Source organism: Fringilla coelebs (assembly GCF_963513975.1).
Source record: "Fringilla coelebs genome assembly, chromosome: 1".
NCBI lineage: Eukaryota > Metazoa > Chordata > Aves > Passeriformes > Fringillidae > Fringilla > Fringilla coelebs.
The window spans coordinates 62457135-62484122 of NC_140028.1; the positions used below are offsets into that span (position 1 = coordinate 62457135).

The following is a 26988-nucleotide window of genomic DNA, read 5'->3' on the forward strand; positions in this document are numbered from 1 at the left end:
TTCTATAGAACAAGTTAAAATATATTCATTCAAATCTAGAAACAGCAATTTTATTCAGTGTTCTGAAAACCATTCAGAGTTCAGTCATGAAGCTCAAGTTTAATGTTACTGTGAGATTATAATGTTGAGAAGACTACCAAAAATAATCTCTCAGACCTTTACTTTAATAGATTCTACCATGCATGTGATGCAATTCCAAGTGTTTTCTTTGTGATCAATTCTTCCCTTTTAAACTGAGGAGAAATAAGCTTTCCTCCTGCAGGATCAGGGGAGTTAGACAAGATGGACTCCAGAGGTCCCTTCCAATTTCAACCATTCTTTGATTCAATGAAAATACATTTTTACAGTGCAGAAAAAAACATTTAGTAAAATTTCTCCTGTCCTAGGAAGGGTATCATAGACAGTATTAAATCCAGGCTTACGATTCATAGCTCAGTGGAAAAAAAGAACATCCCTACTTTAAAATATCCCCCATTCCCTTAACATCTAGCTAATGATTTTTAGTATAATAAGGGGAAATATTAAGGAAATGTAACTGAAGCAGCAAACATGTATAAAGATATCATCCTTCTTATTCTCCCTTTTCTTGTCATAAAAAAAGAATAATCAGCTTAAACTAATGAAATAAATGAAAGGAAATACTCATTCACATACAGCAGTCTGAGTTCTTAAGGCCTCAAACTTTTAATTCAGATCATTGGTTAGACCGAAGAACTGGTTAGTGTTGTGCAGACTTACTAATTTGCATCCAGATTTCTGAATGCAGTGTTGCATAACAGCTATTTCTATATAGGAACCATGGAAGTTTTAATGGTTTTAGTTATGATTAAATCTGTCTCTTTTTAAAAGAAGCTGTTTGATCTGTGAGACGCTACAGCTCCCCTATTCCTCAAAAATCTTCAGGATCCACCATGACATTCTGTTTAGATGCCTCTTTTCCCCACACATCCCTATTATTCCCAGATTGCGCAGCTCCAATTGTCCGAACAGTTGACGCTCAAGCCAAAAGGTTTTTGACTTTATAGAACAAAAGTTACTGCACTGAAGGAAAAAGATTATGCTTTCCTGACTTACACTTGTCCTACTTATAAACTTGAATTCATGGAGGAGTCACCATGGAATTTAAAATAATGAGGAGAAATATGGCCCTATGTGCACATGAAGAGCTTTTAAAGACACACACACACGGAGATCAAGTGCATGGATCTTGAAATCTGTTTGGGATAATAATTTTGGTCAAAATATCACTGAAACCAGCAGAAAACCCATTTGATTAACATTGAAGAGTTTGTATTAGCTTTCCCCATATGTAACATATGGCATGAGTAGTGATTTTCTGAGTCCTGAGATTGTTTCAGGGAACATCCAGCTCCCTTAATTTTAGTGGAAATGTCACCCAATTTGCATGGCACTGGACAGTTTTATTATTTGGGTTTGTGATTGTTGCATACTTTTGTTGAAGAAGTTTTCAAAACCAGCTAAGGGATTTGTCCAGTTGCCTTTAGGGCTAATAGGAGTTATCTAAGTCCTTTAAATTACTTTGGAAGTCTCAATTTGAATGTCTCATCTGATTTTGGACAGATTCTGGGCCTATTAAATGAAAACATAACTAAAGAAGACCAACAGTAGGCTCCATTTATAGTTGAAGACACAATTTACTTTTCTTAGCTAACATGTATATACAGATGAACTAAGTGTGGTTGCTCTTAACAGGTTTTATGAAAGAAAGATCTATTAAATGCCAGCATGGGTGGATACAGGTACATTATTTTGATACTTTTGCACCAGAAAGATGCACTTGATTTTGTATATCACTGAAGATACTCATTCTCATTAGATACATTCAGAAATTTCTGGATTTTTTGCCACCATCCATGTCAATGTCATTGCATGAGAACATCAAAAGGCAGTTGTGTTATCCCATTAGAAAAAAGAAAAGAGTTGCCTGAGGGAGGATGCAGACCCACATAGACTTGCCTATCATAATAGAGAGACATTTATAGAGGCCTTTAAATAATAGTTTCAAATCCTGTTTCAATCAACATTAAGTGGAGTGAGAAACATCCTTTTGTATTGGCTTTTGATAAAAATAAAGCAAGGATCGTTGATGCAATGAACCATTAAATGGTAGCATGACTCGTTGACATTTCATTTTAAACCATGTTTATATTGTTTTAAGGTATGATGACTCTAGGTCCAACTGGTGCAGGAAAGACAAAATGCATTCATATTTTGATGAAAGCAATGACAGATTGTGGTGCTCCTCATAAAGAGATGAGAATGAACCCAAAGGCAATCACAGCTTCCCAGATGTTTGGTACCCTTGATGTTGCTACAAATGACTGGACAGATGGTATTTTCTCTACATTATGGAGAAAAACTTTAAAGGCAAAGAAGGTAATGGATGCTGTATAATGTCAGACATTTAATACTGTTTCCATAAGGTGTCATTACCTGTCATTTATCTGAAAGGTCTTCCATTATAAAATCAAACAGGAATATACAGTGTTAATTTTGCTTAGTGTCTGATGAGCTCAATGTGCACAAGAGTCAGAATTACATACATATCCCAGACAGCACTAGGTTTCCCAAGCATTTGAGGTTCCAGAATTAATTTAGAAAAGATTTTAAGTGGTTTGCTTCCTTCTGTAAGCAGTCCAAACACAAAAACAAGGTATGCTCATGTTTTGATGTGAGGGCAGAAAATTCTTTTCTCCTTTCTAGTTTCAAGTCATTGCCACTTTATTTCTATAGTTATATCAGAATGTAAGGCTTTGGTAAGAAACTGATGCAGGAATTTCCCAATTCTCTTATCAAACCTGCAGATCATGTTTCATGAAATCATAATTACACTCACATCTACTGAACAGCTACCCTGAACTGGCTTGGAAAATGGGCCACCTTCCATGAAATACTTGAGTAATATCTCACAAGCACTGACTTAGTGCCGGTGCCTATGACTGCATTTAATGGGAAATGTTTCATCCATCTTGATGAATGCTGAGTTGGCTGATGTACTTTTGTAGAAAAAAGATACAACTTTCTGCTCAGTATAGCACAAATTAATTTTTGTTGCTGTTTCTTAATATCCTTTCTAGCGTGACAGAAGATAACAAAAGAAGAATTAAAATCACTGAGCAAATGACAAAAATTGAATTTTTATATTGCTTTTTTGCAGACCACCAAATTATGACATTATTGATATCTAAGAGTACATTTTCTGATATTACATGAATGTGTATTTTTGGTCAAGGTAGGTAGAGTTGAATGTGTGTGTCCCTCCTTTTGTTTTTAGGGCGAGCATATCTGGATAGTTTTGGATGGACCTGTTGATGCAATATGGATTGAAAATCTGAACTCTGTTCTGGATGATAATAAGACCCTTACTTTGGCCAACGGAGATCGCATTCCAATGTCCCCCAATTGCAAAATTATTTTTGAACCTCACAACATTGACAATGCTTCCCCTGCAACAGTTTCTCGTAATGGGATGGTCTTCATGAGTTCTTCAGTGTTAGACTGGAAGCCTATTTTAAGGGCTTGGCTGCAGACACTGCCAGTCACCTACTCCAGTGTCCTATGGAATTGCTTTAATGCTGTATTTCAGGTACTAAATTAACTACTTCAGAAAAAAAATTGCATTTTTTGTCCTTTTTTCTTAATGAAGGATTGCGCCTTCCCCAGTGCTCTTTGAATTATTTACATTTCTTTTTTTATGTAAAAATCTAAAGATGAAGGATTAAAAAAGGAGAGAAAATGATCTCTATCATTAATAAATGACTGAAGCTATAACACATGAATAATCCAAATGTTTGTTTTGTCTGCATACAGGAGTTTACACTGAATTGTTAAACCTGTGATTATTTTATACTGCCTATTGGCAAAACAGATACTCTCTTTGGTTGTAATTTTAATACTGCAATTTTAGGTATTGTTAGGATACACAAAGGAAGTGGGTAAACTTCTTATTTTGTTTCAAATATATAGAAGTAAATTCAGAAAGATATTGAGCTAGTTTTACTCTGGTACAACAGGAATGCATTTGATCCATCAGTTATTTTTATTCCTTAATTCAAATTTATCCAGGGTAGTTCTCTGTTCTCTGCTGCTCTGAAGCTCTGACTATAGCTCTGAAGATATGACTGAAGTTGTCTCTTCTGATTTTGTTATCCATGCTCCTGTTCCAATGGAAATTTTTGAAACTGCATCACTTTGATATATTGCTTGATGAAATTGTGTTCAGTCAGTAGATCCAAAGCAAGAATCCTGAATGTTTTTCCTCCTGTTTGGCCTCACCTTACTGAATCATTAGAAAAGTTCCAGCAATATTATGGATGGTTGCACTCAATAGTGGGTACAAAAGCATAATTTCAGTAGTATGCTTCCATCATATTGAAATATTTATTTTTGCTTTTGAATATTTTTAAAGAAATAGTTATGTCTTTGCAACCTTTCAGTGTTATCTTCTGATTTCCTCAATATCTGTAAAATAAGTGCAACTTCCAACATACCTTGGTTTTATATCAGCTTGCTCCTGCCTGTTTGTTCATGTAATTGGTGTTGGATTTCACAAGGGTTTCCCCTGTAATATTTTACATTGCTCTTGCATTTTAAAAATGCAGTTTTTAATGAACTTTGAGTGACATTTCAGAAAGCTTTTTATAGATCATGGTAAAAGCAATGATTGATATAGGATTAGAATGCCCTGAATGTTAACAAATCTATTTTAACATTCTACTTTTCATTTCAGTGCACATTTACTTTAAAACTAACGTTTAACAAGCTATTCATTTTGTTCTACCTCCAAAACTTAATGATATGACATAGTATTTACTGCAGCAGCAAGAGAAACGATTCTGATAATGAGTTTTAAAATATGCTTCCAAAGTAATGTATATGTGGGTCAATTTACTGCTTCTTTGCCACAATTCTATTTATATTTTATGCTACAACTTACTCTGAAAACATAACAACAGCACTTAAAATGCCCAAGCCTGAAGCAATAGCAATAAAGTCCAGAAAAATATGTATTTTATTAGATTAAGAAATGAAAATGCAGTGAAATATGAAGTTAGTTCAGTGCTGAAGGCTGCATTTACAGCTATCAAAATGTAAATGAAAGCTGTCATGCTGGCAGTTTTCTTTCACTTTTAATGTGCTGTCTTTGCTTCTCAAATAATAGAGGCAATAAAAGTGATTTTACAGATGAGAGCAACACTACTTTTGTGTTCACATGGCTCTTTTTATAGTTATTATTTTCTGCCACATTTAAAAAAGGATAAAATTCAAAAAGAAAATTTTTGAAATAAAATTCATCAACAGTGGTAGTCAAACCCCAGATACAGACCTCAGTGGGTTTAATGTTAGTATTAAGAAAAACATGGATATAAACTTCTTACAAAGATCTGATTTTTTAAAGAACATGAAGATTAGAGTATAGATTGAAATATAGTAACCAAGGAGACTAAGTCTAAAGCAGACATATAGAGACTTTCTGAATTTAATCTAAACTCAACTAAAATAGATGTAAAATAGAGTAAGACAAAAGCTATAAGAATTCCAACTTGCTTACAAAACACTCTTGTTATTTATGCCAATCAAAATAGTATTTGTCACTGAAAGTCTTCATGTTGGATAAAGTAATTTTCAATAAAGTTGCAGCAGGTAGCAGTAATGGAGGAGGAAAGAGCAGAAAGTAATAGTTGTGAATCAGTGGAAAGAATGTATTTATTCTTTTAATGTATATTACAAATGGCATTGTAAGTCACCATTTTTTATACATTAAAAAAAAATAAAATCAAAATACAAAAGAAAAAAGTCCAAAACCAAACCCCTAAACCCAACCTTATTTCAATTTAAGATGATCTTTGAATGCTTTCTATTTCCACAGGATTTTGTTTAAAACAGTGATTGAGGGGTTGGACTTTCTCCCTCCCTTTCCCAATTCTTTCTTCTCAGCAACATTTCTTGCTTTGCAGTAATTTCAAATAAACTCTCATCCCTAAAAAAGTCTCTCTTAAATTCAGAATCTCCACTGCCAATTCCTGCTCTGTGAATGATGCGGCTACCTCTAAGCAACAGAATTGCTTAGCTGATGGAAATAATTATCTGAGACAATTTCAAAGAACTGAAATAATTAAAATAGTGACCCAAGTGGTGTTATTGAGATTGTCTGCAAAGTGTGAAGCTCAAACCAGGGATGTTAAGTGAATAACATAAGTTTCAACATGTCCAGGTATTGTTTAAATGAAAAAAAAAAAAAGTAGTAGCAACCTAGTTTTCAGATGTGACTAATTTTCTTCTTCCACATTAAATCTTACACTAATCCAATTTGTGTAAAGGCTGCTACTGTGCCTGGAGCATAGCGCTGAATATATAATCCAAAGATTTTCTTACCTCTAATATTTAAATGCTGATGTTAAAATTAAAATTACAAGTATTAATAACTTTCTATTACTGAATTGTTCTTTTGCTTGTCTAAACCCTTTGAATATGTTACCAACTTCCTGTCCTGAAGAGTGCTCTGTAGTCCAGTGAGTTCTATAGTGATTATACTGTGTGCAAAAGGATCATTCTTTCATACAAACTTTTAGCATCTGACTTCATTTTTTAGCCTCCTTGTAAGGGATAGCAAATTGCTGATCTAAATTCTTAAAAAATTTTGTGTATTTGTCATGACCCAACTCATTTTTCCAGTCCCCCTGTTCAAACAATTAACGCAAATTTCTGTGTTAATTCTGCATCCTTTTTTCAGCCGTGTATTGTTTTAAAAATTGTAGTAGTAATAAAATACTAGCATATATGGAACTGATTTTTTCCCATAAACTCAAAGAAAAAGAAGACATTAAAAAACCCTTCATAAACTACAGAAATCTCATTGGAATCATAAGTACCATAAAACTAGTTCTGGTGAAAATTGGGCTCTTGATAGTACAGAACACTTTGACGCATGAGATATCTTTATTCTGTGTGTTTCAAATCAATTATTAAACAATTTACAGTGCCCTATGAGACATCTGGTCTATTTTACAGATGAAGAAGCTGAATCTCAGTGAGATTTAGCTCCAAGTTCTAAAAGTTCTAAAAGTCTTAGATGTGAATTTCCCACAGTGCTAGTGGGCACTCCCCTGTGGCACCCGTAACACCCTCAGTTAGTCAGCTGAGCGCCCTATGCACCACTGGGGATGGACCAGGCATTTTTGGGAGAAAGCCACAAAAAGGCAGCACACAGAGGTGCAGGCACTTTTTCTAGTCAGCAAGAAATAACAAAATAAGCAACCTGATAGAGTGGGTGACATCCCTGCCCATAGTGGGGTGAAAGAAGTAGATGACCTCTAAGGTTCCTTGCAACCCTGTGTATTTCATGATTCTGTGTATGCCCACACTCACATTGTCTTCTTAGACCACTTATCTATAAGCCCTACTCTAGATTAAGGTGCCTAAATGAGTTTTTGATCCCAATATATATTTTTTTGTGTGTGTGTGTTACTTGGTATTCTAGTGGGATGGAACCCAGGAGGATGGGTAAAAATATTGATTCATTCTCTGTGACAATAAATTTCAGCATATAGCACTTGGAGAACTTCAGTGACAAAAATTAAACTGAAAAGTGAAACAAAGCTGGTGAGCATGAGGGTAAATGCCTCAGTGATTTTTTTAAAAGTATCTAAGTAAATTGTTTATGTCTTAGGGCAATTGAATGTTTTCTTTGTCTTAGCTTTCTCCCTGACAGGACATGACATCTAGAAATTGAATTCCTCCAAAATTACTATCTCCCATAGTATCCCTGTTATACTTTCACTTCCCATAATGAGTGGGTGGAACCAAAGATTAAGAGGGCAACTATAACCCACAGGGAGAGTATTATATTACAGATTGTTGGATGAAGGTGGAAGTAGGTTATAATTTACATCAGTCTGTACTATTGGATGGCAATTGATATTTTAAAATTTTGCTCCGCAAATCTCAGAGAGGACTTTACATCAATTTGAAACTTTGCTCAAGATGTTGCAAAACACTTGGCAAAGACAGACGTGGTAGCCAAGACTATGAAGAAACCCGAGGAAAGTCCAACTTCTATTAAATACAATTCAAAAATTCTTTTTGGATCTTGCTAGGAGTCTACAGGAAAACAAGAGTATTGATTTCAAGAGGGACTGGTGCAGTATGGTGCAGTCAGAACAGATGAGACAGATAGAAATTTATTGTGGCAAGCTTGTGCATCATATATATGTGTGTATATATATATATATACATATATATATATATGGATGGATGGATGGATGGTAGCATCAGTGCTTTTATCTTCCTACCACAAAAATATCAGTGGTAGATTAAAATCTCTAGTGGAGAGCACAAATGGCAGGCAGATCCCTGAAGTAACTGAACACTGAACAGCATTCCTCATATTGCTCTTCAGGAAATTACTCTGTGGAGCTCATATGAGTAGCTCCGCTGACTCTGGTACATCAAAGTTATTTTTCTAATATGCTATTGTTATTAAAAAATCATGGTTAAAGTCTGAATATTTATAAGCCCAGAAATGGGAAAAGTTGTTGTTTGGAAATAAAGTTTAAAATATATTTGAAAATAAAGAATTGATCTCATCTAAGAATAAATCATGCCATTGAAACTGGTAAAGAGAATCTTCAAATAATGTTTTTTTCTTCACAGGATGTGATGGATTTTGTTTTCTCTGCTGTGACACCCAAAATGTCGATTTTAGAATGTATGTACATCAAGCAAGCTATTGACCTCCTGCAGGTAGATATGGCATCTGTTTTTCTCTCTCTGATCCTGTGGTGTGTTCTAGGAGGGCAGCAGTTCTGTATTGCATCCCCTTTGCAGGGTTTGCTGTCTGGCCGAGACGAGAAGCAGCTCAGTGAGGAACATATTGCTCGCTTGTTTGTTTTCGCTGTGATGTGGTCAGCTGGAGCCCTTCTGGAGCCAGATGACAAGCTGAAAATGGAGCTGTTCCTACGGAAGCACTCTGCAGTGAAAGAGCTTCCAGCTGTGAATGGAGAGGAAACCATGTTTGAATTTGTTATCAATGCCAATGGACAGTGGGAGCACTGGTCAAAGAAGGTTCGTATGCTGCAACACACTTTCTCAATGGGTACACAAGATGTATTTGGTAAGAGACATTTTATTTCCAACCGTACATCATTTGGTTAGGACAATTAACCCTACCAAATTCTCAGGAGCTTCTGTTTTTGAGGGATATTTTTCTTTTCCTAAAAAATATATTCAGCAAAAAACAGAAACATGCATTTGAAATAGCTTTGGAAGTGAAACAGAAGTGATCTTAACTGTATACTGTCTATCACCTTACTCTTTATGAAATTCCAGCAAGGAAAAGCTTTTATCAGGCACTGGAGGAATGAGAATATCCTGCTAGTCTAACACCCTTTTAGAAAAGCATGACAAGATACTGATTGATTACGAAAGGATACTTGGCTTTCAGGAAGAAAAGTTTTGCTGATGTAAATTTTATAGAGTATATTTGATTTTGTGTTGTGATGGGGTTGTGATTGTGATTGTGTGGGCAGGCAGGAATGCTCAAATTTTTTGCATGTCTTTCTTATGCAGGTCCCTGAATATATTTATCCTAAAGATTCAGTACCAGAATATACTTCCATTCTAGTTCCAAACATAGACAGTGTCCGAACAGACTTTCTAATGCACACTATCATGAGGCAAGGAAAAGCTGTTTTGCTAATTGGGGAACAAGGAACGGCAAAAACTGTTATGATTAAGGTAAGGGGAACAGAGAAACATATGTAATATATTGCTACAATAACATTGCCATAGTGGATATTGGCACAAATGTTAAGCTGAAGTTAAGGATAGTTTGATTTTTCTTCAGGGTACATGCTAGCATTCCTACTGAGGCATTTTGCCAGTACTCACATGGACTACAAGCAAAAAACCCAAGTTTCTACACTTTAGTACAAAGGTTTCTTTTAAACTTTGTTAACTGTGGCCACAAGGTCAGATGATAAAGCCTCTTTCCTACGCTTTCTTTTCTTTTGAGTAGTCTAATGGAAAATTTCGCTAAGAAAATGTTGATTCTTGGAGGATTTTTTATTTTCCTGTGCTTTGTCAGTGGTGCCATGTGTGAACTGATCTTTTGTACACCTTGTTGCACAGCCTTTCTTCAAAAGCCAAACAGAAGAGAGAAAAAGAACTTCCTTCTGTAGTAAGGGTGGTTTTCAGAGGGTAAATTTACTGTTTGTTATCTACTCTCTCAATTTCTTCACTGAAAATGACATGTTCTTCCTCTAGAAGGAAATAATAAGATTGCTATTTAATTAACAAATACATGCTTTCTGTATTATAAAATCGTGCAAGTTAATCATATGACACAAAAAATATAATAATACAGAAAATTCAATAATCAAAAGACTGAACAAAACCAGATGTCATACCAAACTTGGCATCCCTTATTTAAAAAAATGGAAGCACAATGTTTTTCTGCAGGGTTTCTGTGTTTTTCAGGGGAAAGCATGGATTCTTTGATCAATGAGAGGTAGCTAAATAAAACTGATCTACTGTCGGGGCAACTGAATTGGTTATACAGGCAGCTGTACCTCCACTGGAGGATTTGCAGAGGTCTTGAAATGGAAAATAGCTGAAAAACACCAGCCTAAATTGACCTTTGGCTTTCTTAAGATCTGGAGCCATTCTGTGTGCCCCGGCCATGAGCTCTCTGAGCCCTGACAGAGTGAGTTGTACCTGTGCCAGCAGCCATTAATGCTATTTTTCCAGCATAGCTGTCGATGCCAACAGGCATGCCAGTGTCATGCCAGCTTCTGCTCCTGGCACCAGCTGAGAACTATTTTAGCAGAGTGAAGAGGCGGGGTCTGGGTGGTGGTCTTGATATTCCGCATCCTGGATTTAGTCCAGATACTGGCAACCTCCAGCCTTCAGCTGCCATTCCTGTCCCTAAAAATAATTGAAACTGATTCTTGGGAGCTGCTTACGCTGAGTCTATGCTATAGAGCAGAGTAGCAGATATTTGATCTCATCTAAGGTTAGGAGTGAGTGTTAACTGCCTTCACAACTGTTCTCTTTCTGCTTTCATCTTCCGTAGAATTTTGTTTTACTACACCTTGTGGAAATTTCTAGATATAAACAGTTGATTGAATGAAAAAGTAAAAGAATCTTAATATAGAATACTTCAGGTAGTAATCTGAATTAATCTGAATAATCTTTGGTGTTGAGTAAAGCATCAGTATGAATCAAAATAAAGAACTTAAAATGGAATAGTAATTTAAGATTTTTATTGTCTGTACTATTAATTCACGAATTGCAAAAAATTTTAAAATATAATATTAAACTGGTAATGGACAGTTGAAAATTCTTTGACATTTTAACTAACAAAAATAATCCTATTCAATACCCTCTTCTTTTTCAAAGATAGTTCGCATTTCTGTGCTGTGCAATGTTACTATTACCATGCAAACATTCTGAAATGCCACAATGATAAAACACAAATGTGTTTTTTGAATGGTTGAGAATTCATAGTTGCAGTTTGCTGGCCTTGGCCAGCTGCAAGACCCTTACCCAGCTGCTGATTGCCTCCCCCTCCTCAACAGCACAGGGCTGGATGTAAATACAGGGACATCCTCAACTCAACAATTACTGCCAGGGAAAAAAATTTGACTTGGGGAACACTTTTAAAATTTATTTCTAATTAAAACCAGAATTGGATGGTGAAAAAAAAATACTGAAAACACCCTCTTCTCACCCCTCTCTTCTTCTCACCTTTAGTCCTTCATCCCTGACTCCTCTACCTCCTCCCTGGCCAGCAGTGCAGGGGGATTAGAAACAGGGGCTGTGGTCAGTCCGTAACAGCTCCACACTGCCCTCCTCATGTTGCTCCCTCCTCCCATATGGGACATAGTTCTTACCAGGGCTGCAATTCTTCATGAACTGTTACACCATGGGGTTCTTCATGGTGTCACAAGTCCTGCCAGCAAACCTGCTCCAGCGTGGGCTTCTCTTTCCATGGGTCTGCAGGTCCTGCCAGGAGATCAGCATGGGGTCCCATGGGGACACACCCTCCTTTGGGCATCCAGCTGCTCCAGTGTGAGCTCCTCCATGGGCTGGAGGTTGACCTCTGTTCCACTGTGAACCTTGATGGAATCCAGGGGGACAACTTGCTTCACCATGGTCTGCATCACAGGCTGCAGGGGAACCTGTGCTGGAGCACCTCCTGTCCTTCTTTCTGCTCTCACTTTAGTGTCTGCAGGGCTGAATTTCTCACAGCTTTTTACACTTCCCTCTCAACTGCCAGGCAGCATTTTACCCTTCCAGACACAGGCTGAGTGTCTCTAGTGGGTCTGCTGGAGGTGGCTGGAACTGGCTGAGCACTGACCTGCACCAACCCTTCAGCTGTGAAGAGTACACACCAAAGACAGGACTGTTGCATATACACTGCATGTGTGGGTTGTCATTTACGTGAGGTCTGAAAAAAACACTTTCTGAAGGGCACCTTTTCTTAAACTGCTATCACTGTATCAACAAAATTAACAACATTCATCAAAATATGTTGTGGGTATCTAGCTGCATCTTCTTTTCTGTTGTCACACAGAGTGTATGTCTCACTGGAGTTCTGAGAGTACTTCATCAGCAAGGATATAGGTTTATTTTTCTGAGGTACCAAAATGGGGACATTTCTAGTCAACCCTCTTATACAGATAAGAATTTAAATTATATTCAACTTCATCATCATTCCAGAAGAATCAAATCTTTAAAAAGAAATTATGTTGGAAATTATGGAATTTTTAGTGCTATTTCTAAGCTCCAGGACTTCTCCTAAGCAAAGTATTTCCTATGCTCTCTCTCACACTCTCTCTCTCTCTCTCTCTCTCTATATATATATATATATATGCCTTGGTGCGACTCTAGGGTTGCACATTTTTATTACAAAACCTCACTAAATATGAAAACTGGAACTTTGTTTTTTGGGGCATCCTCAGCAGCCATGGGAATTGTACATATTCATAAAATTCAAGGATTACTTTCTTCATTAAGAGAAGATAGCTATCAATAAGTATGATGTATCTGGGTTTAATTTTACACTGCCATTCCTTTACACTGCTTTTGTTTTAAGAGTTTGGTTTTGTAGTGTACATGTGAAAATGGATTTGGTTTTTCTCTTGTTCTTTGCAGTCTGCTGTAATGGATCATCACTAACAGCTTAAATTTAGAAAAACCCTGACAATTGCTAATGCAAACTGTATTTGCATCTCGAGCTAGCATACATCTACTTGTTGTAATACTTAGTGAAGTCTATTAAGAGCTTATAAATTTTAACCCTTAAAAATTTTATGCAAAACATTAATGACATTTGTTTGACTTTCAAGTTGCAGATGGTGTATTTATCTTAAATAAACTGTGTTTCTAGACTTTGAAGTTAATAGCAGGACTGAGATTTTTGGAGGGCTGCCGAGCATCTGTGTCTCCTTTTGTCTTAATTTACCTGGAGTTACTGATGTGCTTTTAAAAGTGGTTTATCTTGCAGAATTACACAAGCAAGTATGATCCTGATGTTCACTTGGCCAAATGCCTAAACTTTTCCTCTGCAACTCTGCCACATATGTTCCAAAGGAGCATAGAAAGTTACATAGGCAAAAGAATGGGTGCTACACATGGTCCTCCAGCAGGGAAGAAAATGACTGTCTTTATTGATGACATCAACATGCCTCTGATTAATGAATGGGGTGATCAGGTAAAAGGGAAATATTAACATTTGGGAGTTGGGTGTCTTATCATTGTTGCTGATGGCGATACTGATCTGTGGGTCGAGAAAATGGGATAGGTTAGAAAAAAGGTATCATAATATGGGTTAGAACAAATATGTTTACTAAAATAAATTTCCCCGAGCCAGTGTGGCATGACTAAGCTGTCAGTCCCAAACAATTAAGGACAGTGTCAAGCCACTTGGTGCAATCGCTGTGGTATTTAAGCCTTTTGTTTTGGTTGCATACAAAGCTCATAGGATTTCCAAAGTAGCAGTCCTGAGAACTAGTCTGGGAAAGGAAGCATGCAAATCTGAATAACACTCAGAGATTTTTCTTTGATCTGCACTTGACTTTAAATTGCAGTTACTATTATGTGAAATCTAAGCTGGTGGTGAGCCTAAAGAACAATACTTATGAAGAAACTGGGGTTGTTGAGCTTTGAGTAAAGAAAGCTCAAAAGAGATCTTATTGCTTTCTGCAACTACCTGAAAAGAGGTTGTAGTGAGGTCAGTGTTGACAGGACAAGGGGAAATGGCTTCAAGTTGTCCAAGGGGAGGTTAAGATGGGATATTAGGGAAAAATTTCTTCACCAAAATTGTTTTTAAGCTCTGGAACAGATTGCCCAGGGAAGTGGTGGAGTCACAATCCCTGGAGGTATTTAAGAGAGGTGTAGATTGGCACCTGGGGACATGGCTTTGTGGTGGATTTGTCAGTACCAGTTTAACGGTTGGACTCAATAATAAAAAGGTCCTTTCCAACCTAAAGAATTCCATGATCACAGTTGACATTGAAGACTAGCAAGCTGTCTTGAGGTATAGACAGAGTATAGACCTATACTCTGAAAATATGACTTAAATTAAAAAAAAAAAATTCTGCTGAGAAAAAGCAATTTCCCTGCTTCCAGTACAACTCTGTACTCAGTGTTTCTGTGCAAGTGGACGTGTGGCTACACATTGTGCTAAATTAACTGTTCTTTGTCACTGTCTAAGCAACTGTATCAATCTGAAGATATAGTCCAGATTGAAAACTGAAAGATCTGTCTTTTCTTAAGTTGAAATTATCCAAATTCAGTTGAATGTCTCATTTCATGTCCACAACTATGTGCACATGCAGCTTACATGCAGCCAATGCACTGCCCCTGAGCGCTTGGTTGCCACATTGCATGTTGATAACATAGAAACATATAACTCCTTCATTCCTTTTTTTGTTTCTGGCTATATTTAGATCACAAATGAGATTGTAAGGCAGCTGATGGAACAGAAAGGTTTCTACAGTTTGGAGAAGCCGGGGGAATTCACGAATGTGGTTGACATCCAGTTTGTAGCTGCTATGATTCACCCTGGGGGAGGTCGGAACGACATCCCACAGCGCCTGAAACGCCAGTTCGCCATCTTCAACTGCACACTGCCTTCTACTTCCTCTATTGATAAGATATTTCAAACAATAGCTGAAGGCTATTTCTGTGAACGACGACATTTCCCCACAGAAGTATGTAAACTGGCTTCAGCATTAGTATCCACAAGTCGAAAGGTTTGGCAAATGACAAAAGCAAAGGTAAAATTACATCTATTAAGCCTTGAAAGATCTTTTGTACTGTACCTTTTGTACTGTGGTGTGTGTTTGTAGTTCATATTGTGAAGCTGGGACCTGAGGGTGTAACTGCTGGCTGATGCCTCTGTTCTGAATTGGATGCTCTGAGCACCAAGTTACTGATGAAAATCCTAACACAGTGTCTCTTGTAGCTAATATAATATCACATCACATTATATACATATAACATAGTAGACATAGCTGATAGGAAGATTGAGAGATCTTCCAGCTGAGAAAATTTTGAGAACACAAGGAACCAGAAATTAAAAATTAGATAGGAATCTTCTGTAAAAGTTGTTTGGGATTGTGAGAAACTTTGAAGATCTGAATTTTAGGAAAGAAGTCAAATTTGGTGAGAGGAAATCAGTTAGAAACAAATAAAATCTGATATTCAGTAATTCAAAAATATAAACTTTTTCCATTTCAAACGGCCTTTTAAAAACATTTGACTGCAATTTCTGGGCAAATTTTGCTTTGAGAGAGACAAAAAATATTAGGTATAGAATGAAATTTGAAAAGAACAAAACTACAGCATAGAAATGTATGTCAAATTTGTTCTTCTTCTGAGAAAAGTGGGGGAGAGTGGTGGAAAGATAGGGATTTGTTAAATTCCTGTGCAGAAAAGGTTGGTCAGGATTTCACAAACAACTCACTACACTTGGTTTATATAGAGAAATAGAAGAAGTTGCAGTGAAATTATTCACCTGTCACTATTGGCCAATGTATTCAACAGCACTGGTGCTTATTGTTACTAATTAACTTCCTTTCCTAGAGAAAATGTAGCTTTCGCTAAGTTGTAAATATTTTCCCAAATACTGTTTTCTCAAATTTTTCCCTTCCCTTCCCTTCCCTTCCCTTCCCCTTCCCCTTCCCCTTCCCCTTCCCCTTCCCCTTCCCCTTCCCCTTCCCCTTCCCCTTCCCCTTCCCCTTCCCCTTCCCCTTCAATGCATGCTCCTGGGGCTCTAAACATTAAAAGAAACTCAGATGAAATCTATGTGAAATTAAAGAGATAGTTGTTGCTACTGTAGTTTCTCCATTTTACGGTTGCCTCTTAAAGGCCAAGCATGTATTTCTGCTTTAATGCAAGACCAAAGTTTGTGAAAATATCCACATTCACTTTCACTTAATATTAAGTAGAAAATATTTTCATTTAGCAGTTATTTGAATATAGCTTGTGACATTATTTTTTAGATGTTACCAACTCCGGCTAAATTTCATTACATCTTCAATTTACGAGACCTCAGTCGTATTTGGCAAGGAATACTTACAGTTACTTCTGATGTCTGCCAGAGCATCAGTGTTTTGGTAGCCTTATTCCAACATGAGTGCAGACGAGTTATTGCAGACAGGTTCATCAGTCAAAGTGATAAAGACTGGTTTGAAGACATGATGAAGAAGGTAAGCAAATAGTATTTTAGTATTTGCCACAGAAAGAGGCCAATGACATATTTCATTACTAAAGCAATCCTTAATTGTTGTAGATTGTTTCTGAGGAACATGGTCAAGATATTGGGGATATATGCACGGAATTATACTTTGTGGATTTCTTGCGTGATGTCCCAGAGATTGCTGGAGATGAACCTGATGATGCAGAGTTGAAGGCTCCTAAAATTTATGAGCCTATCCCATCCTTGGATTACTTGGCTGAAAGATTACAGATGTTTATGCAACAGTACAATGAAACTGTCAGAGGATCAAAGATGGATTTAGTATTTTTCAAGGTATTAATGCTTGTAGTCATATTAATACAGAAAGTGCCTGGTCTTCTGCACTTAGTGATACCTAGTTTGTAAGTTTCCATCACATTATTTTGGAGATGGCTCGGAACAACTAGGTTGTTTATACAGTGCACACTGTGAATGTCGTCTTGCTTTCCTGAAAGTCCTCTCCTTGTCAAAGGTCTTGATGCACAATGCTTTCTTCCACTTTAGTTTGGGTGGTTTGATAGAATAACTACAGCAGTTGAATAAGAAATGCCTATAGTGCACTTGTATTTTAGTTTTGTCAGTCTATTTAGAGAGCTTGTAAATAGGTCAGCTAAAAGGCTGGAGGAGTCTTTTCTGCTTTTCCTTCTGTCCCCTAAAGGGCATGCCCTCAGCTCTGCTGATGACAAACTGTGCATATGACATTGCTTCATACAAGCTTGATACAAGGACATTTCTCTGGGGTTAGCTCTGAAGGAAGGGCAAAATCCCCTGTTGATTTTGATGAGTACAGGAGTGAGTCTTAGGCTCCAGAGAAGCCATCTAGCTGTTGGGAAGCAGTTGCTTGGTGGCATGCTTCTAGTTGATTATACAGTGCATCATTTTTGCATCTCTTCATCCCCTTTTCTCTCAATACACAGGATGCAATCATCCATTTGATTAAAATTTCACGGATTATTCGTACTCCACAAGGAAATGCATTGTTGGTGGGTGTGGGTGGATCTGGAAAGCAGAGTCTGACCAGACTAGCAGCGTACATTGCTGGACATGAGAGCTTTCAGATTGCTTTAACAAGGTAACACAATGCAGTGTACATGGACATTTGCTCCTTAACTTGCCATAGAAATGAACTCCTCACAATCAGCTTAAAGAAATGCAAACTTCTCAAACATTTTATCCCTCATTCTAAATGGCATTTCCAGTCTTATATAGCCAAACTTCATTATGAAAATTTCTGTTAATGACTTAATATTTTGTAGTACTGGAATTCTGTCATTTATAGAAATTTTAAGTGAAAGGGAGTAGCTGCTGCCTTCCTTTGTCTGTTTTGACAGAGGGTTTACAGGGCTAAGCAATAAAGACCAGCAGAGTGTATTCTCCTTTGCAAACTATTTAAAATGCTGAGAAGTATTCTTTAGAGAGACATATCAGGTCTATGAATAATGTTATGAGGCTTCTGATGAAAGGAAAGATAAAGAAAGCCATATCACAATCTCTTACTGTGTCCCAGAAGCAGAACAAAGGAAAACTGAGAACAAAAAAAAGGAGGGAAAGGAAAAACCCAAAGTGATAGAAGAGAATCCCTAGATTTCCAAGATTAATAAGACAAATATTATTAATGGCAATGAATATGGAGGGAGGAAGAATTAAATTAGCAGTGAAGAGTTGACGCTGGGTCATGTTTTGTCTCTAAGTATAGTTTCCCACAACTGGTGTTAGATTATTGAACCAGATACACTGCTATTCTGACTCAGTAGAGAAATTCTTATGTTCCTATCAGAATACCACGAATCACTGTAATAACTGTAGCTGACACATACAAACTGATACAAAGAGCTGGATTGTTTCTCAAGCTCTGAAGTGCTTGTTTTACAGGTATTTATAGAGCAGAAATAAGATGCAGCTGAAAGAGAATTGGGACGCTTCCTGTGTGGCATATTTAATATGTGAAGAATGGGTCATGTGTGTATTGCACAAATTACTTATGACTTTGAAGAGATTCTTGGAAATAAGAGACTGGCTACAAAGAAAAGAGGTTTCTAATTTCAGCTTTAATTGGCTTGGGACAAAATCTGCCATTTTATTAACATTATGTCATTTTATACTGCACAATTTGAAATGTGTAGTTGAATTTGTGTTGACTTATCTGAATCTTACTTACTGTGTGCACCAGCTATAAGACACGTAACAACAGAATGAGTGATGGTCTCCAATTGCAGAAGAACTGATCAGCCCAAGTGATAATGTTGAAACATAGTTTCTGGGGTTTGGTTTTAGTTAAACCATATAACACGATAAACCCCTCAGTTTCATTCTCTTCTGTCCTTAATGATTTCCTTTAACCTGCTCTCAATATCTTCAGAAGATAATTCAGCTGTATTTACATAATGATTACAAGTATCAGAACCTACTTGACGACTTAATCCAGTTGTATTAGCCTATTTCTAGTAAAGAATTTATGTCTGCAAGCCATGGGGATACAAAACAGCATCATAATTGCCTTAGATATAGTATTGCTCTCACCTTACTTTTCCCCAGCACTTCACCTCATTTCACATGATTTATATTACTGATCATTCACTTTGGGAAAATGTTTATGAAAAAGAAACTTAAAGAATGTAACCAGGACCTATGATACTAAGTTCTTACCTAGATTTTTTTTTCTTGCCTCAAGGAAGCTGATCCAGATGATACATATCTCCTAATCTCCTAAAGTGATCTGTAATTCTTGTTCTCTCTTTCCTTAACTCTTTTCTATTCCAGAACATATGCCACCAACAACCTTTTGGATGATCTGAAAATGTTGTACCGCTCCGCCGGTCAAGAAGGAAAAGGTGTTGTCTTTATATTCACAGACAATGAAGTCAGAGATGAATCTTTTCTTGAGTACATGAACAATGTTTTGGCTTCAGGTGAAGTCTCAAATCTTTTTGCACGGGATGAAATAGGTGAAATCACACAAGACCTGATTCCAGCAATGAAGAAGGAGTACCCAAGGCTTAGTCCCACTGGTGAAAATCTTTATAATTACTTTCTTGCTCGAGTTCGGAATAACCTGCATGTGGTTCTTTGTTTTTCTCCTGTTGGGGAAAAATTCAGAACTCGTGCACTCAAATTTCCAGGTCTGATTTCAGGCTGTACCATAGACTGGTTCCAGCATTGGCCTAAAGATGCTCTTGTAGCAGTTGCACAGCATTTTTTATCTTCTTACCATATTGAGTGTACAGATGAAGTGAAACAGAGTGTTGTTAACACCATGGGAACAATTCAAGATATTGTAGCTGAAAAATGTGCTGAATACTTTGAACGATACAGGAGACGGACTTTTGTCACACCAAAATCTTACCTGTCCTTCATTGAAGGTTACAAAACTATTTACAAAGAGAAGTTTGCCAGTCTTGGAAGTTTGTCTGAACGCATGAGAACAGGTACTGTAAAAGCTTCTTGATTTTTGTTTCTTTCATTGTTTTTAAAAGGGTGAGAAGAATCTGAATAAAAGGGTGTAAAAGCATGGATTTAGATTGTGAGCTCGCATTCATTTGGAAGCAGACTCAAATATTTTCAGCTGAATTGTGTATGATTACAAAATGTGCAGAGGTTTTGTTTCTCTGAACTTTATGAATGTGCAGATTAAAGAGGAGTTTTGGAAATAGTATTAGTTAGCAGTTAAAATACTTGAAACTCCTCCTCCGACATGTATGTATTCCAAGGAACTAATGAGATCCTAGTTTTCACATGTCAGCATGCCATGAGTAAATCTGAGAAAAGGTAATTAAGCGCTCATATTCAGTCCCTCTGAAGAATTTTTTAAAGAAACAGGTTTGTGCCAAAGGTACAATTTTAAACACATTGCTCTGTACATGGCTATACATGGTAAACAATTAAAGAGTCTCCTAAACTGAATGCTCTTTGGAACTGAATGTGAACTTAAATTGCAGACCTGCCCTATGTACACATAAGTCCAAAGGTAAGGGGTAGCTGGCTGTTTGGAAGAACAAACATGGGGTTTTTAGAGCTAGAAAGATAAATATGATGCATTTACATTTAGAGACATGCATTTATATATAAGGATGTTTATACTTAAGAGATTTTCTCATAATTTGTTCAAATTATTGGAGCATTGTATTGCTCAAGAATCTTTAGGTTTTTTTACCCCCATCTCATCTGGATGTTCATGTAATGTTGAATTTAGAAGCTCAGCCCACTCTCCTTGTGTCTTTGCTTTCATTGCCAGGTTCCTCCTCTTGGTTTTGTACAGAGTACAGCCTAGTTCTTTCAATGTTTTCATGGATTTCAGAGATTTCACACACAATTCTTAAGACTGTCATTTCCATGCTAATGTTTTTGAGCATGTGTGTTTAATATTTAGTCTCCTTCTCATGGATAAGAACATAAATAAGTGATGAAGTGACAGATTCTGAACGCTTTTGTGCATTAAAAAAAATCCCCTGCTGAATTTTGGAGTTCAATCAATGGGATTACTCACTGGTGTTTCTAAATAGGAATCTGAGTGATTTATTTTAAATATCCACATTGCTTCACTGAGGTTACTTTCTCCATAGGTCTTCCTGTTGCTAAAATGGAATTTGTCTACCACAGGTCTTGCAAAATTGATGGAAGCTGAGGTTTCTGTAAATCAGCTCTCCAAAGAGTTGGTTATGAAGGAGAAAGATTTGGCTATAGCTTCAAAAAAAGCTGATGAAGTTTTATTGGAAGTAACTATGAAAGCCCATGCTGCAGAAAAAGTTAAAATGCAGGTGCAAACAGTAAAAGACAAGGCTCAGGCTATTGTGGATGACATTGCCATTGATAAAGCAGCAGCAGAAGAGAAGCTTGAAGCTGCAAGACCTGCACTGGAAGAAGCCAAGGCAGCCCTGCAGGTCAGAAGCAAATATATTCTGAGCATGCATGCAGTTAATGATTATTATGTGCAATAATATGACTTAATGCTTCTAACTTGGGAGGATACAGGGGATTGAAAGAATGGCACTAACCTGTAAATCCCTGTAGAAAAAACCCTGAAAATTGAAGAAGGGAAGAGGTAAGATGGGCAGTACTCTACTGTCAGGTAGTGAAGCAGTCACAGAGTGGGACTACCTTTAAGGACTTTCTGCAGTAGTGCTTCTGAGGGACCTGCAAAACTGCAGCAATTGCATTACCTGTACAGTCCTCCCAAAAGAACACCATTCTTTGCAATCAAGTGACTGCTTAGATAAATGGACTATTATCTTCTCTAATTTTTCAGACAATAAAACCTTCTGACATTGCAACTGTTCGCAAACTGGGTAAACCTCCTCACCTGATAATGCGGATCATGGACTGTGTACTGCTTTTATTCCAAAGGAAAATAGACTCAGTGACACTAGATCATGAACACCCAGGTGTGAAGCCATCATGGACTGAGGCTCAGAAGCTAATGAATAATTCAGGATTTCTTAGCATGTTGCTTACTTTTCAGAAGGTAAGTAATTAATAGGGGCACTACTGCTCCAATAACCATGTTCAGAGTTCACATGAAAGTGTCTTCTACCATCAAAGGAAGTTTGAAACAGTTTTGTCTATCTATAGTTGTGGGTACTTTGTGACTATTCTTTTTCATTTTCATGGTTCATTATCTCAGTAATTTTTCTCCTGGGCCATTTAGTGGCTTCCAGGGGACAGAAGTATCCCAAGCACTAGGTCAAATATTGAGAAGCTGAGTGTTATCTTATTCAGGTAGTTCCTGCTTCTGAGTAGGAATCTGCCTTAAAAACAGCCCACTCTTGGCTTTTTAATGGCTCACCTTCTCCAGTGCTACCAGGCCTGTTTGCCTGTAAGGCACTCGACAATTCTGTCTCCATATTGCTAGGGAGCTAGCAGGAAATAAGAAAAAAAATAGCAGGAAAGGTAATGAGATGATTAGGGAACTTTGGGATTTCTTTGACAAGAAAAATAGTGAAATGAAGAATAATCCTATTATCAACTGTAAGAAAAATAAAAGTGAACAGGTTTTTATTTCTATCAGGACAGAAACTTTTGCAAGGTTCACTGAACTATGACACAAAGGAAAATTCTCTATAGGGAAGAGAAGAAAGATGTCACAGGTAGCTGGACCAGAAAAAGACCTAGGGTAGAACATGAAATGGCAGAATCATAGCCCAGCTTTAAAATCCGGGAGACCAAGCAGATTTCAGCAAAACCTGGCTGTTCTGCAGTCTTGAAGAACATACTTTCATTTGTACACTAATGTTTTAATCTACTTAGCTGTGCATTTTCCTTATGCATTTTCTAAGCTGCTGGAGTGTTTTTGTTGTGAAGATCATCCTCGCTATCCTTTCTCCCAGAGAGCCATATTGTGGAAACTTGCACTGCCTCTGTAGACAGTTTTTTCCTGAGGGTGTCAGTCTGGTCACTTTTCCAAGTGCTATCTCCACTAAACAGAAAGAGGAAATTAGTTTTAAGATAGCAAGGACTAATTATGCCCTCCTTACTCAAGTTTCTGTCTAATGAGACTTCCAGAGTTTTGGCACTTATTAATAGTGCATGTATTCCTGCTGGTAGTTGGCAGCACATTTAACTCAGAGGAGTCAGAACAACTTCTGTGGGACTGAGTTCTTGCAGGAAGTGGTACAAGTGAACGTGGAGTAGAATATTGGACTACTTCAATCCCTGATGAGGTCCTTCACATTCTGTCTATTTCTCATTTTGAGTATATATGACAAGAAAGCTCATTGTGTCTCAGTAGACTACACAGCTTAATTGTTTGTGAGATTTTTGTTCTTTCCGAATATTTTTTAGGCAATGAAAATTAGCAGATGAAGAAGTTCATTGAGTTCAAAATTAATTACTTAAAAGGAAAAGCATGACATTTTCCAAGCTTTTGAACAGAGATTTAGGCCACTGCTGATTGATCTTTGCTTCACCTTTGCCAGCTTTTTAGCTCATTATTTTGAGTAGGAGAATAAAAAAGTCAAAATTTTTGTCCAGCACTATTTTACATTTTAGCAAACAATCACAGTGAAAACATCACCATGGCTGATCTTGGGAGTAATATAGTGAATGTCTTTTTTATTAGAGTAGCTAAGGATCAGATAAGTACAAGGCAGTCCTTTCTGCTGTGCAGAAAAACAAGAAAAGGGTAAATTGTTTGACAGTATGAATGGTGAATGATTTTAGATTAGAAGAAAGGCATTAATACATTTCCAAAAACCAGGAAGATTCTTAACATGTCTATTGTTAAGCAGTCATTTTTAGCCTGTATAAGCTCTTCTACTTTCTACCTTGCTCTAGGAGATGAATTTCATTTTCTTCTGACACTTACATAATTATAGATTAACCACCATCATCAAAGATCTGGCTTTTCGTATTCTCGGCAGATTGTGAAAGGGAAAAAAAACCTGGGATTAGAATAACAGCTGAAATAAATTTCTTTCATGGTTAAGGAAAAGGGTTAGCTTCAGTGAAGTGAAGACAGTGCCTTGCAGTTTCACCCTTTTCCTTCTGAAACCTGCATGTTTGGTTCCTTTAGCTGTGTTCACACCAACGCCTGTCTGATGCCATGGTGAGATTGTTTATGGAACTAGACTAGAAGAAAATTAATCAGCAGTTTTCTGACTTCTATTTCTGTCATACCAGTTTCCAGACTAGATCACTGAGTGTGGGTGAGGGTATTAAAGATGGGGCAAAGACATCTGGTTGAGGGGGAAAGAGAAGAAGGTGCAGTGTTGTAGCAGCAATAACTTAGAACTGCTTAAGTTGTCATGGAGCTACGAGCACTAGGAACATCTGTAAAGCTTATGTGTCAAACAGGGATATTAAATGCCAGCTCCAGTCAATCTGTTGCAATGGAAGTAGGAGTTATTTTCATGGGTACACAAAAACTACTAATCTGTCCTTTATAAGAGTGAAAGGCAACAGTGTTGCTTTGATTTATTCTGTAAGAAGTGATACCCCATGGTTTTAAAAAGAAAAATATTTCTGTGAAACAGACCTTTTTCAAAAACCCATTTTAAAAAATAATTTTCCTTTTCATTGACTAGGACTCAATTACAGAAGAAACTGTGGAGCTTTTAGAACCTTATTTGGACATGGAGGATTATAATCTTGAGACTGCTAAAAAAGTGTGTGGAAATGTAGCAGGTCTTTGCTCATGGACACAAGCAATGGCTTACTTCTATGGTATTAATAAAGAAGTTCTTCCTCTTAAGGTATTTCATACTGATAATTTTATTTTTTTGAGAGATTAATATAGTCAAGTGGAAAAAAAAGGTCATGTTATTTTGGCTAAAAAAGAGATTCTTGTTTCTTCACACACAGTTGGTAAGTCAAGCACACAGAGGTTTAATATGTCCTGGCAACTTTTTCCCCTTACACACAACTACCCTGTGGTACAGCTTTAACTTGTGTGAACACAGTAAGCATTCAATTGGTTGTTTATAGAGCCTGTCTAGCTGTGCATGGGAGATAGTGATACCTTCTCTGCCCTCAGAGTGAGTGCCAGGCAATATGGCTTCAACAAAACTCCTCAGTCCTACTGGCCTGGGAAGGAACCTACTCATTGTGGTCATGATAGAATCTGGGAGAGGAGAGATCAGTCTTGGCACAGAAACATTCTTTAAGGAATTTAGCTGGAATTAATCTCCCTAAAAATATTTTGGAGTTTCAAACTGCTACGTGCAAATGAACATATGTAATAAAGTAGTTGTGAGGTATAGAATTCTGTTGAAACATTGAACTGAAGTAGAAAAGGATCAGCCACTGTTGTGTCAATTCCTACAGATAACGTTATTGTCTTGGAAAGGTTCCATTTGTGAGCACATTGAAAATAAGGGTCGTTGCATATTTATCTAATGATTTATAGTCATTGCTCCTGCAGTGAGTTTTATGGCCCTTTTCTGAAGAAATCCATCCAATCCATTATGCTTCCACAGCACTCGTGTTTGGTTTCTTATTGAATAAGCCACTGTATCAATGGTACAGTCAAAACTCAGCATAATCTATACCTAGACAGATCTGATTCAAATATGTTAAAAGCATATTCTTTTTTATTCAAGTAACTCAAGAGAATGCTGCATTTTCGTGATATATAACTAGCTATTTCTTTTTCAAATAATGGGATGTTCACTAATGAAAACAGAATTTGAAATGTTACTATTGGGAGCTGTAAAAGGGAGCAAGACCTTGGGGAAATAGTGGCTTTATATGCAAATGCAACCCTGAAAGCTGAAAACGTGCTCTTGTAGTTTTTATTTGAATATATGTGATTTAGGATTACATATAAATTTAGCTTTGTGTTCATTCTTGTTGCACTGTGGCTGATAAAAGATGAAACATACATATCTTGGCAAAGTGGTGCCTATTGTCAAGTTCAGCAACAGTCAAAAATATTTTAAAATCTGAAGATGACAGAGGGAGGGAGGAAGGGTGTAAAGTATGCAGGAGATATTGCAGGAAGCAGTGTAGTGATGCTAAGAAAATAATTGAAAATAAATGTACAATTAAACTGCATAAAGTACTAGCCCAGGCTAATCCATCCAGGGCTAAAAGCAGGTTTACTGAATGAATTAATCAAGCTGTGCTATTCTAACTGCTGTTCTAGGATATAAATCCCTTTCAACACCTGCAAAATAGATTCAATATATTTTTAAATTGCATCTTAAGTGAGACTCATTGCCTCACTTATCTTAACTATTACAACCTGTGAAAACTAATTAATGGCGACATATGTTTTAGTGCGCAAAATTATTTATTTCTTTCTAGAAATATATAATTTATTGTGAAAAAATTATATATTATTAATTTATGTATTTAGTGTGCAAAATTATATCTATATGAGATTGAGATATGAGATATGACATATGTTATATGATAAATTATATATTTTAATGTGCAAAAACTTATCTTTTATAACTTATATACTTAGTGCGCAAAAATTACCAAATTCCTAGGAATGGATACTGGTATATTTTAGATAAGTGACCTGCAGCCCAAGGGTCATTAGTTAGACTTTCCTGTAAACCTTCAGCAGGAAGATGAGCTGTTCCTCCCCAGACTGATACCTAGTAAACCAGCCTGCTGCATTAACCTGAGAATTTTGAAACACCATCTCCTCCTTATCCATTATTTGAAGAATATAAGAGCAGAATGGAGAAGCCCTGACTTTTGCTGTGATACTGTTAGCCTCCAATTAAAATACTGTGTCTATGAGTATAATTTCCCATAGGGATGTCTGCAGTGACTTTAATTAA

General features: G+C 36.9%; 1 protein-coding gene across 1 annotated transcript in view; it reads left to right on the forward strand.

Moving 5' to 3' along the window:
• Positions 1 to 26988, forward strand: part of LOC311153634 (dynein axonemal heavy chain 5-like) — a gene marked incomplete at both ends in the record, with an annotated part of 146757 nt that overhangs the window by 64417 nt on the left and 55352 nt on the right. Inside the window, 14 exons of the mRNA XM_084205597.1 lie at positions 2180 to 2397; positions 3296 to 3607; positions 8674 to 8763; positions 8848 to 9084; positions 9589 to 9756; positions 13529 to 13735; positions 14973 to 15302; positions 16530 to 16736; positions 16820 to 17059; positions 17683 to 17837; positions 19526 to 20190; positions 21362 to 21642; positions 22008 to 22223; positions 24781 to 24948. Of these exons, the coding sequence (XP_084061723.1) occupies positions 2180 to 2397; positions 3296 to 3607; positions 8674 to 8763; positions 8848 to 9084; positions 9589 to 9756; positions 13529 to 13735; positions 14973 to 15302; positions 16530 to 16736; positions 16820 to 17059; positions 17683 to 17837; positions 19526 to 20190; positions 21362 to 21642; positions 22008 to 22223; positions 24781 to 24948 (3494 nt within the window). The remainder of the gene's footprint in view (positions 1 to 2179; positions 2398 to 3295; positions 3608 to 8673; positions 8764 to 8847; positions 9085 to 9588; positions 9757 to 13528; positions 13736 to 14972; positions 15303 to 16529; positions 16737 to 16819; positions 17060 to 17682; positions 17838 to 19525; positions 20191 to 21361; positions 21643 to 22007; positions 22224 to 24780; positions 24949 to 26988) is intronic.